The sequence below is a fragment of the Octodon degus genome, unplaced genomic scaffold (genome assembly GCF_000260255.1).
Source record: "Octodon degus isolate 3935 unplaced genomic scaffold, OctDeg1.0 scaffold00089, whole genome shotgun sequence".
Lineage (NCBI taxonomy): Eukaryota > Metazoa > Chordata > Mammalia > Rodentia > Octodontidae > Octodon > Octodon degus.
This window is the reverse complement of record NW_004524665.1, coordinates 3178808-3190625: the sequence shown is the minus strand read 5'-3', so window position 1 is coordinate 3190625 and position 11818 is coordinate 3178808. Positions and strand designations below refer to the sequence as shown.

General features: G+C 48.6%; 1 protein-coding gene across 3 annotated transcripts in view; it reads right to left on the bottom strand.

Annotated features, from left to right (window-relative positions):
• The window catches only part of Dis3l2 (DIS3 like 3'-5' exoribonuclease 2), a 321513-nt gene that overhangs the window by 101235 nt on the left and 208460 nt on the right, over nucleotides 1-11818 (bottom strand). For all 3 annotated transcript variants that reach the window (XM_023722254.1, XM_023722255.1, XM_023722256.1), the window contains one exon: nucleotides 10098-10177. In XM_023722254.1, the coding sequence (XP_023578022.1) occupies nucleotides 10098-10177 (80 nt within the window). The remainder of the gene's footprint in view (nucleotides 1-10097; nucleotides 10178-11818) is intronic.

Here is an 11818-nt window from a genome sequence, read left to right as displayed (position 1 = left end):
TTCCTTCCTTCCTTCCTTCCTTTCCCCCCTCTTCCTTCCCCCCCCTTCTTCTTCTTTTTGTATTTAGTACAGGGTCTACAGGGTCTCATTACATAGATCAGACTCATAGAGATCCATCTGTGTTCAGCTTCCCAAGAGCTGGGATTACAGGAGTACACCACCACACCCAGTCTCAATCGCCATCTCAGCACACCCCAGGGGCAGGGCCAGCAAGGCAGCCCTGGGGATCAAACCCCAGCCCCTGAGCTACTGCCTGAGCAGGCACTTTAGTCCCCTGAACTATCTGTGGTCAAGGTAAGAAGAGTGGTCTGTACCAAGTCAGTGAGCATGTGCCAGGCTGCCTGCGGAGACTGAAGGCCATGGCTATCCCTCGGCATACTCAGGGGACTGCATCCAGGACCCTCCACCACCAAAGCCCACATGTTCTTGAGTCCCTGGGATCAATGACGTGGAGTCTGTATATAACCTGTGCACATCCTCCCATACACTCTATACCATGTCCGGATCACTGATGACATCTAACATGATGCCATCGCCACAGAGGTGTTGTGTTGTATTGCTTAGGGAGCAATGACACGGAAAAACTACATATTTGGAACAGATCTGAGTTTTAAAGAAACAGCATCCTACTCTGCACTTGGCTGAATCACTAGATGAGGGGGTAGCCAATACTGTGGGCAGCCTTCACCCAGCTGATGCGCCCCCAGGCCCTCCTTTCCAGCCGGAAAGCCCACCTTTCTACCTTGTGCTGATGGAGTCTGTGAGGGCTTCAGTGCACATGGTGGTGGCATCTTTAGGTGGCTGGTGGAGCAGAGAAAGCCACAGACCAGAGCTCTCATTGTGATTTGGGGGCAGGGGAGGGGGCATCTATTGTTACAGTTATTAAAAATGTCTCCTGTGTTTTGGCTCAGTGTGTGTACCACAGTAAATGTTCAAACAGGCAATCATCTAATACCTACCCCTATGGTGAAACATTGTGAAGCTGATCCTTATATGCTTTTTATTGTTTAATTAAAATTAGAATAAAAAAGTTTTTTATTTACTCTTTCTTCCCTGCTCTTCATTTATGTAGATCTGAGTTCCTCACCTATAGCATTTTCCTTTTCTCTATAAAACTTCTTTTTGATAGTTCTTGCAAGGCAGGTGAGGCACTGGCAACAAATTCCCTCATTTTTGTATGACTGAGGAAGTTTTTATTTCTCCTTTACCGCTGCAGCTACTTTGCAGGATGTACAATTTGAGGGTGGAGGCTCTTCCTGGGTAGAGTCCCCTCCGGTATTTACTGTGAGCAGGTCACTGTGCCTCTGGTGTCAGAATGCACCCAAGTGCGAGACATCCACAGTTTCGGCCAGACAAGCTCACTGCGGCTCTGGGAGCTTGGTCACTGCACTTGGGCTGTCCCTGTCCTGGCCTCGACTGCCCGCAAGATCTGTCCCAGAGCCCTGCTCTGCACGCAGCCTCCCTTCAACTGCCGTCTCTCCCACCATAGGGCAGTCGTTTCTCTCTTGCACATCCAGGAAGAGCTGCTCATTTTCTCAGCCTGTTTGGCTTTCTGCTTCCTGCCAGTATGCAGCAGAGACCTCTATGCTCTGAGGCATGGAAGTGAAAGGGGAAGCAGAGACAGGGTTTTTAAAACTTTCTCCTCTCCTATTATCACATCCAAAGCTGTATTTTCTCCTCTAAGTACTGCTTTAGCTGAATCGCATGAATTTTAATATCACATTCTCATTCAAGTTGAACTATTTTCCAACTTCCCCTTTGAGTTATGGTCTATTTAAAAGTATACTGATAAACTGCCAAGTATATGAGGATTTGCCATGTACATTAATAATAAAAAGTATATTGGAGAGTTCCTAACTTAGGTAAAAATGAATGTATAATGATATCAGCACCAAAATATGAAAGGAAATGAAAGCAGTGACATGAGGTGCTTGTGCTATCCATCAAGGGACAGATCAGTACCTGAAGGTAGACCCTGATAAGTTAAAGGTGAACACTGTAGACAAGAGCCCAGAGCAATGCAGCGCAAGTGGGGGCCATTCTGCACCCAGGAGGGCATCTGGCAGTGCTGGGGACATTGTTGGTTATGACATCTGGGACAGAGTGCAAGTGACATCAATAGAATGGGTAGGGGGTACCGTTCAGTCATCAGGGCGAGCCTAAAATGTCAGTGATGTCAAGGCTGGGAAATCTCGTCTCATAAACGGCCACTAATGAAATAAAATGAAGAGGTATATTGGGGCCGGGGAGATGGCTCAGTGGAATAAGCGCTTCCCTGGCAAGCACAAGGGCCTGAGTTCAATCCCCCGTTCCACCAAAAACAAAAACAAAAACAAAAAAAAAAAAAAAAAAGAAGAGGTATAACTAATGTGCAAATAGGTGATAAGATAGGTGATCAATACACCAAGGGAAATATGCAATTCCAAACAAAAAAGAACAAGATGAATAAGTGCCATAGTAAGGTAACAGACTTCGCTCAATTTAAATTAAGTATAAATAAGCCTAAAAATTCAAAGTACAAGAGACAAGCAGACTGGATAAAGATGTCTATATGGAACACACTTCAACCCAAGCATGACAGTATATGTGTGTAATCCTTGCTACTTTAGAGGCTGAGGCAGAAGAATCCCAAGTTTGTGGCCCACCTAGGCAACTTAGCAAGACCCTGTCTCAACAGTTAAGAAGAGTGTAGTACAGCTAAATGTTAGATTACTTGCCCAGCATGTGTGAGGTCCTGGGTTCAACTCCCAGTTCTTCAAAAACAAAACCAATAAATCATACAATTTGATTAGGAAACAACTGAAAAGTGAAAGGGATTGATCACAGGTACATATAATACCCTTACCCACCTTGTCTACAATTCCCTTTAAAATTCAGTGTTTTTTTATTTTATTTTTTCAATACCGGGGACCCAACTCAGGACCTTGCACTTGCAGACAGGTGCTTATGCCACTGAGCAATATCCCTGGTCATTTTTTAATTTTAATCTTTAAAAATGAAAGATGAAGTAGCTATAGCAGTTTCAAAGTAGACAGTGGAGACAACAGAGGTAGATTTCACAGTCACAAAAAGTGTGGTTTCTCAAGAAGATACATTTTGGAAGACACACACACTGTGAAGCAGAGCTGGCTTCGGGCACTGTGCGGAGAATGCAAGGCGCCAGGCTCACCAGTGGCATCCACTCCCAGCAAAGAGGCCTCTGCACCTCACGCAGCAAAAGGACAGAGTGCGGACAGGTGCCAGGGAGGACACCGGACTAGGCCAGCAGCCCTCGGAGCTGTGTGATGCCACCGCCATGCACTCCACCAAGAATCAGACTTCCTTTTCAAGGACATGTGTCCAAGAAAAAGTCACTCTGAGCCACAAAACAAGCTCTAGTGTACTTAAAAAGCAATGCAGTAGTATATTCTCTGATCATAATGGAATTAAATCAACTCTTATTCAATTAGGAGATGGAAAAGATATGGACAGTAGAAAAATGACAAGAAGAAATCACGGCATGTGGCAGTGCAGGTCTGTAACCCTGGCACTCAGGAGGCTGAGGCAGGAGGGTCACTGTGAGTTTGAGGCCAGCCTAGAATACACAATGAGAAGCAATCTCAAGAAAACCTAAAGGAAATCATCAATCATGGCCTAGGTTGTTGAGGGAAGCAGTGCAGGTCAGGAAGGAGACTTGTAGGAGCATTTGCTGGGAAAGGAATGGGCTACCTGATAAGCTACAGCAACAGACAGGACAGACCCAGGTTCCTACAGGGTCATGGAGGCATGACACTGGGTGGAAAGACAAATGAATCAAGAGGAGCTATGCATGGAGGAGAAAGGAGGTGAGGCACGGCAAGCAGAAGGAAAAGAACAAGTAAAGGACTGGGGTCAGTAAACTGGGCCATGCACAGGAGCCCAGAGTGGCTCTGTGCATGCATGTGCATTCATGTGTGTACAGACATGTATGCATGCATGCATATATGTAGCTAATGGCACTGGGAAGTGGGTGAGGGAGGGAGATGGGGACATGTATGTATGTATGTATGTGTATATGCATGCCTTTTTGAGACAGGGTTTCACTATGCAGTTCAGGCTGACCTTGAGCTAATTTTGTAGCCCAGGTTGATCTTGAACTTGCAGTGATCCTCCAGCCTCAGCCTTCCAAGTGCAGGGATTACAGGTGTGCACTACCATGCCCAGCCAGGACCTCAGTGTTAATAGGCTTTGGTGACACAGCTTTGCTAAAAGAGTGCTGGCCTGATCATAGGTACAGGCAGATTTCCAGCAGAAAGGTTGTTCGTCTGGTTCTGTGTGTGCCGTAGAGGAAAGAAATGATACCAGGCAGCAATGAGAAAGGAAGAAACACTTCAAAGGCCACAGCAACAGCCCCAGGAGGAAAAGGAATCCAATGTGAGTCCAGGATTGCTTTTTAAAAAGCTTTGGTGGGGGCAGGCATGTTGGAACACACTTATAATCTCAGCAGTTGAGAGGCTGAGGCAGGAGGACTGCTGCAAGTATGAGGCCAGCATGGGCCACAAAATGAGTTCAAGGCCAGCCTGAACTGCATAGTGAAACTTTCTCAAGAAAAAACAAAAACAAAAACAAAACAAAACAAAACAAAAAACAGCTTTGATGAGTGATGCTTTTATGAAAGCAGGGGACAGAAGGGGCCCTGTCCCATGGTCCTCCCTGGTCTCTCTAGCAGACCCCCAGCTGGAACCAAGAAGCCTCTGCCCAAATGCAGGAGGCTGAAGGCAGGAAGATTTCAGCCAGCCCAGGACACTTGAGCAGGGTGCACACTGCCTGGTCTGGTGGGGTTCCAGTCACCCTTCCCTGCCCACCCTGTCCCCCAGCCTCTCAGCAGCAGTTTGGCTTCCTCACCCTAGAGGAGCAGACACTGTCAGCATATGTGTTCATGGTGGAGGTTCATTCCTTGTGTCTCGTCACTCGACCCCAAAGGCTCACTCTCTTCTGTCCTCTCTGCACTTAGGTTCTAGATTCGCTCCTTACCTTCAACACCAACTTGCAAAACCACTGAATTCTCTCCTTTGCTTTCAACTCCTTCTTCTTTGTCGTTTCTTATCTTCTAAGACAGAAATGTGCCCGTCTCCTGCATCTTCAAGCAAACAGCCGGCTTTGCCTGTGCTCCCTCTCTACCTCTACAGCCTCCAGGGTTCTGCGTGTGCAACCTGCACGCACGGCCTCCACTCACTGGCTGTGGTTCCTTCACCCACCTCCTCAGCCTGGCTTGTCCTCTGTGCCACGGACACCAGGTCCACCACAACTGCTCTGCTGTCCCAGCGGCCAAGGCCAGGGCTCTCCTCCGTGCCATGCCGGTGGCTGCTGGCACTCTATTTTCCAATATCCAGAAATTCAGAATTCACCCATTTCACCCAGCCAGTCATTCAATAAGCACTGCATAGGGACCACCTAGAGCTTGGAGCACTGAGGGTTCAACAGTAGACAGAACAGCGTGTCTTTCCATAAAGGCAGGGGTGACTGGGGCTTGAGTAGACCAGCTGGGAGCATGGCTGAGGAAGCCTCCAAGCACAGGACACAGTGAGAAACCAGCTGCTGCTGGAGGGCAGGAAGGGGGGTCCTGAGGATGGGGGACGCAGGGCAACGCCAGGAACAGGAGTGCCCTTGGCATCGGGGGGAGGGGGGGATTCCAAGGAGGGGAAACACGAGAGCCAGGGCTGCCCTGATGTCTGCAGACGAAGGTGAGGGCTCCTGAGATGTGCAGGGTTTTCTGAGTCTTTGGTCCCAGGGGCCAGAGTGCAGATTCCCGAGCCATGCAGAGCTGGGAAGGCCCTGGGGAAAAAGGACTCACATACTGAGAGGAGGCAGTAGAGCAGGTGAATGGTCAGACCTGGGGGTGACTGGCACAGGGGTGGCACCCCGAAAGGGAGAGCACAGCCTGACAGGAAGCTCTGTGCCCTGTGTTCTTGGGCTCTGTCTTCTCCCCAGGAGAAAGTGCACCACCTTGCTCTTGATGGTGAGGACTGGGTGTGGGGTAGGCACCCCTCAGCTAAACCTCATGGGTCAGAGATGAAAACAGGCACAGGGAGAGACAAGAGGGATGAGACCAGGTGTATGCAGTCAACATTCCACCAAGACCCCTGCTACACTGTACACAAGGTGTAAATCCAACTTCTATGAAGTCTTCTGGATCAGTGGAATAGGATATGTCCATTTATTTCTCCTTCTTTATCATTCATCCACTCTCCTTCAGTAGCATGTAGTATCTCCAAAAGACCATGCACCTATCTAATTCAGAACATTTTCCTTGTCCAAACAGTTGCAGCCACTCCCCTTTCCCATTCATTTTTCTTAGGTCCTGACAAGCAAAACCCCAACATGTTCAACGGCAGACCACACACTGGAGAGCATAAGAGAGGTGCAAAGCACTGGAGAAGTGGGCTCCAATTTCCTGTAGGACTGCTGGGGGTTTGAGGCAGCTAAAGGCTGAACCCAGGTTGGGACTCGCCTGGCTGACAACTTCTACTTTGAGAGTAGAGATAAACAATAATACTTCTTTACTTGAACAGAATGGGTAGCTTTACCCTGGTCTAAACGCTGCTGGGCAAGGAGGGACAGGTCAGCTGAGATGATGTGGCTCAGAGGATACACAGCCATTGTTCTCTGTTCCCTAGTATCAGGAGGGTTTCACATGAAACACTAGACTTACTCCATAGGGCTCTGATGGGCGCCAATGGGGTGAATAGTAGAAAATCACTGGAAGACAGGAGTATTTCAGATCATTCCAGGCTGAGATTTCCTAGGAGTGGTCCAGCCTCAAGGCAGAATGGGCTGACTTTCAGGTGGAAAGTTCAAGCGCAATCTGGGTATTTAATAAGTGGACACTGCAGAGGTGAGAAAACCAGAGGACAATGTGACCACTGTGGCATATGCACTCTGCAGCAGTGAGGTCAGCTGTGAGGTATGAGCAAGCGATCTGAAGCCATCATAAAACACCGAGCTGCGGGAGTTGCCTTCATTCTCATTCTAACACCACTTTTTTACTAAGCATCTTGTAGAGAAGTGAAAGACAGCAGTGCTGGGTTCTCATGAATGTCCTTCCTCCCGAGTGCAGTCAGGAAGAATCAGGTCGGTGGCAGGGGACTCGCTTCTAAAGCTGAGCCTCCATGATGGGCCTGGGCAGCCCTCCCCAGCTGAGGATGATGGACTGGAGAGTGGGAGGTCACTGTGTCTCGGGGACTCGCAGGTCTATGCCTTGCACCTGACAGGGGCATGGACACAGTCCTGGGAAAACACAGGGCTGCTACAGACAGGGGGAGGACCAGATGTGCAGAACAGATCCGTCACGGAACAGTCTCTCTGGTGACTTCAACGTGACTAACTGAAGTAAAACTTTTATGCTGTATTTTCTCTAAAGAAAAATAGCTATGGATGTAGGTATGCCCAGAAAACATGATTTGCTTTTTGAAACACTGAATGGTTTTTCCCCTAAGCAAGAATTGATACAAACTGGTAACTAACGGAACCTGAGCTTAGCCAACCTTGCCCCCGTCCAATCTGGAATTAACTTTTCACTTTTCATCTCCCTGTATAAATGGCCCTGGCAGTAACTGCTGTCACAAGGGCCAACTGTAGGAATGCCACCATAACGACACCTGACTGACCACCCTGGGCCTTCCCCAAGTCTGCGCTGACCCCACCCCTGGCCTTTGGCTGCAGCCCTGCCAGTGTACAGATGTCAGCTGCCCCTGGGAATGAAGGACAAACCAAGCAGATGGAAGGTGTCTGGTCACCTGGTGCCATGAGCTACTGGGAAGCTTGTGATTTCTGGTACCTCATAATTTTTTTATTACACATTTTTTCATTATAAAGCTATTATTACCATATTATAAAAATTAGGACAGTTGAAAAAAATCACTTACAATCCCATCTTCCTAATAAAAGCACAACTTGCGCAACCCTAGCACTCAGGAGGCCGAGGCAGGGGGCCCACCATGAGTTCCAGGCCAGCTAGGGCTACAAAACGAGTTCAAGACCAGCCCAAGCCACACAACAAGGATCTGTCTCCAGAAAACCAATGGGAAAAAAAAAAAAAGAGCAAATGAATGATGAATGAATGAATATAATCACTGTTCACATTTTGGCTAGCTCTTCCTCAGAGTTCCCTTGCATATGCTTATATGACTGTACCTATTTAACTTAGTTATTTCCCACCTCCTTGGAGAGGGTTTACAGCGTTCAAGTGAACGTGCCTTACCAGACACCCAATCTGTCCACACATGCTCCTGCTAGCCCAGCGTGGCCACCGGCCTCCCTAATTTCTAACCTGTGGGCTCCGTCATCCACCCTCCAGGTTGAAACCTTGGCACCACCTTGGGGCCCCCTTCCTCTGCTCTGATGTGGCTCTCCCACATCCGTCCACCCCACCCTGCATCTCCAGGCTAGGTCTCCAGGCCTAAATGAGTCCATGGGCTTCTCTGGCTCATTCTCCTACCTCTGCTTCCACTCCTTTTCTTTCATTTCACACTACTAAATTACTTTTCAACTTGGCTGAATAGTCGAACAACCTTTACACAGCTTCCAGCTGTCTGACAAATAAAGAACATTCCTTGGTCTCTGAGTTCCCCCAATTTACCTGTGCTGCCTTGGTTTTTACCAGTTCTTCTAAGGAATCTTTGCTGGCACACTTGTGCCCTAAATACGAGCCTCCCTGCTTAGAGTGGGTGCAGGACATGTGCTGGCTCCCTGGTCCATGCCACACACTGCAACTGTTTGTAGCACCTGCCTACTAACAGTACTGAGCTGGGACCCAGGTGGCCAGCTGGGGCTAGGGCTGCAGAGGTGTCCACACACAGAGCACCTGCCTACGTCTTGACACAGCATGGGGGCTTAGTGTATAAGAAATAAGGCTGGCATTTGCTTTTATAAATGGGTTGCTCCAATTTGGATTGTGAAAATATATACCTTCTCTAAAATTTCTGTGGACACCCTGTTTTTGCTTTTACTTTCTTTTGCTTTTACTTTCACCCTGCTCTTCCTTGTACTTTTCAAAGCTACTAAGCTGAGCAGTCTTGCTCACAGTTTAAAGGAGGAGATGCACACACTCGCAGGCAGTGCTGCACTTGGCCTCCCGTGTCTCCCTCCCAAGTGTCACTGCCTCACAGTCAGAAGATGGAGGCTGGAGCTGGGGTGCTCTGCAGTGGGCATCGAGGCTCAGGCAGACGGAAACTGGAAGTGCCAGACACCCATGGCAGGCAAACCTCAGTGGCAGCTCAGTGCCAAGGCTGTTTTTGAAAACAACCAGAGCCATGGGCATCATATAAAGAAGGGCTAGAAACAGCTGGAGATTATGGACGCATATCTGGGGCATGATGAAGGGATGGATGGGTTTTCCTCTTCTTGCACCTTGTATGCTTTTCCTCTACTGGGGATTGAATCCACAGCCTTCTCATTAAGCTACAACCTCTCTTCTTTTGTGCTCTGAGAAAGGTCCCACTAAGCTGTCCAGGCAGGGCTCACACTTGCAGTCCTTCTGTCTCAGCCTCTCAGGCTCAGGATTATAGGTGTGCATACCACACTCACACTTTTTCTTTGAGAGTCAGCTGCTGCCCTCCTTTCCTCCTATTTCAGCTGTCAAAGACCATGGGCCTCAACTGCACATTTTTCCTGCCAAGCAATACTGCAAAAGAAAGTTTAAAGAACCCTAAGAGCTTGCCTTTCACAAGGCCAGGGGTGGATAAGCACTGTGGGAAGCAGCTGGACAAGCACCTCCTGGTAGCCAGGGCGGAGCTGTCTTGTAGGGGGATACCTCAGCCCCCAGCCACCCAGAAGCCTCAGGGCCCTGCATCTCCATTGTTCCCTCCACCCAAACTGGAGCCACTCAAAGGCCCAAGGTCTGGAAGGGATTCTTCTGTCTTCACCTCGGCCTCTTTCCCAGCCCAAGAGGAGTCAAGGTGAGACTGTCCCCATCCCCACCCTTGCCAAAGGCCCTCCAGGAGTATGACCTGACGTCCTCACAGTGTGCAGGCTTGGAGGCCTCAGCAAGCTGAGGAGCCAGACAAACCCAACCCTGTACAGCATGCTGCCTAGGAGCGCACAGAATGCTCGTCCCGGCATGGCAGAAAAGGCGCACCTACCATCAGCAAGTGGCCTACAGGAGAGGGCATCATCGAGGTCTCGGGCAGTGGATGGGTCAATGGTGAAGACACAGTCTTTCCTAGGAGAAAGGGAAGAGGTAGTTAGTATAGGTATGCTGACAGCAATGCCCGTGTTGCACAAAGCAACATTAAAGCAAGGTGACCAGGTGTGCATGCTGTGAGCAGAGAGAAGAGCGTGGTGACGTCCTCCTGAAGGAAGCAACAAGAGACAAATGTGCAATTAACCACTAAGAAGAATATATGCAGTGTATTATTTGTTGAAAAAAAAAAAAAAAAGAGACAAATGTGAGGTTGGGCGAGGCCAGGCTGGGTGCCTACCCTCTTCTGTAAACTGAGTGAGAAAACTATGTGCATGGGGTCACGGCAATCCTCCTGCCTCAGCCTCCTATGTGCTGGGATTACAGGTGCTTATCACCACACCTGGCAAAAGAGTCACACACAATATGAGGAACACAAAGGTTGGAGTCTCAGGACATCCATCAGTAATCTCTGTTCCACTGAGTAAAAGAGGATGTAAGCAAGAATGCCAGAGGAAGAAACAGCAAAGGCCCTGGAACATGAGCTCCCAGGCCATGTCCCTACTCCCAGAACGGAGGCTGCTTGTGACTGAACAAATATGCGTGAAGACAAGGCGAGGACCCCAGAAGGTGAAATCCTCAGTGGTGGGCTCTGAGATGCTGGAAACCTTGAACCTGGGCCACAGGTGAGGAAGGACTTGTGTGCTCTCTGCTCCTTTCTGTACATTGCCACGCAATCTGGACAGACGGTTCACACTTCCCCAAGTATACCACAGATACTTGGGGAACTGAACCCAATATCCGATGGGCCAGCAGGAATGTTTGGGTCCTCCTTTTATCACAAGAACATCATCAGAAGTTGGAGAATGCTTCTCTAAGGCAAAACCAACAAGAGCATGGTGAGCCTGCTGGGGTAGAAGTGGCTTCACTAGTTTGTGTAGAGGGTTAACTAGGTGCCTTCGAATGTTCCTATGAGTACAGGGAGTGAATGACACGAATGAATGAACAAATTAACAATGACAAGCCCACAATGACACTCCCAGCCTGACATGCTGGCCACATGTGAGGCGCCAGAGGTTCCTTGATAGGACCCGCAGTTGTTTTCTGAGGAAACTCCTAGACCAGCAGTTCTGTACCGGTCTGTTCATGTCATCTGCTCTTCAGCCAGCAACACTAAGGCCTGACAATCTGAACCTGATGCGCTGTGCCTAACAGGACTTGCCTGCTGAGGAGACGGGTTCTCAAAAAGGGCTGGCACACCAGCTCATATACCAGTTCTGCCTGCCATCTGACTTGGGATGGCTTGTGGCCTAAGGCCAGCTTTTGCATTTGCTTAATGGTTGAAAAAAAAAAAAAAAAAAAAGAAAAGAAAACTATTTCATGATACACAAAACTGTACAAAATTCAAGTTTCACTATCCATAAATAAAGCTTGACTGGAACCTAACGATGGCTTTTTTATATGATGACAGAGTGGCTAGTGATGACAGTGCCTAAAACATGTCCTGTGAGGGGCCAGAAGACAACTCAGTGCAAGAGCAAGCAGTAAGTACAGTTGAAGCCATGGGTCCAGCCCTCAGCACCAGAGAATAAATGTGTTTATTATGTGGCCCATAAGAGAAAGTCTGCTGACCCATTTTAGGTCAGTGTTTCCTAATGTGCTAAATGTTTTAATTGGGGGGGG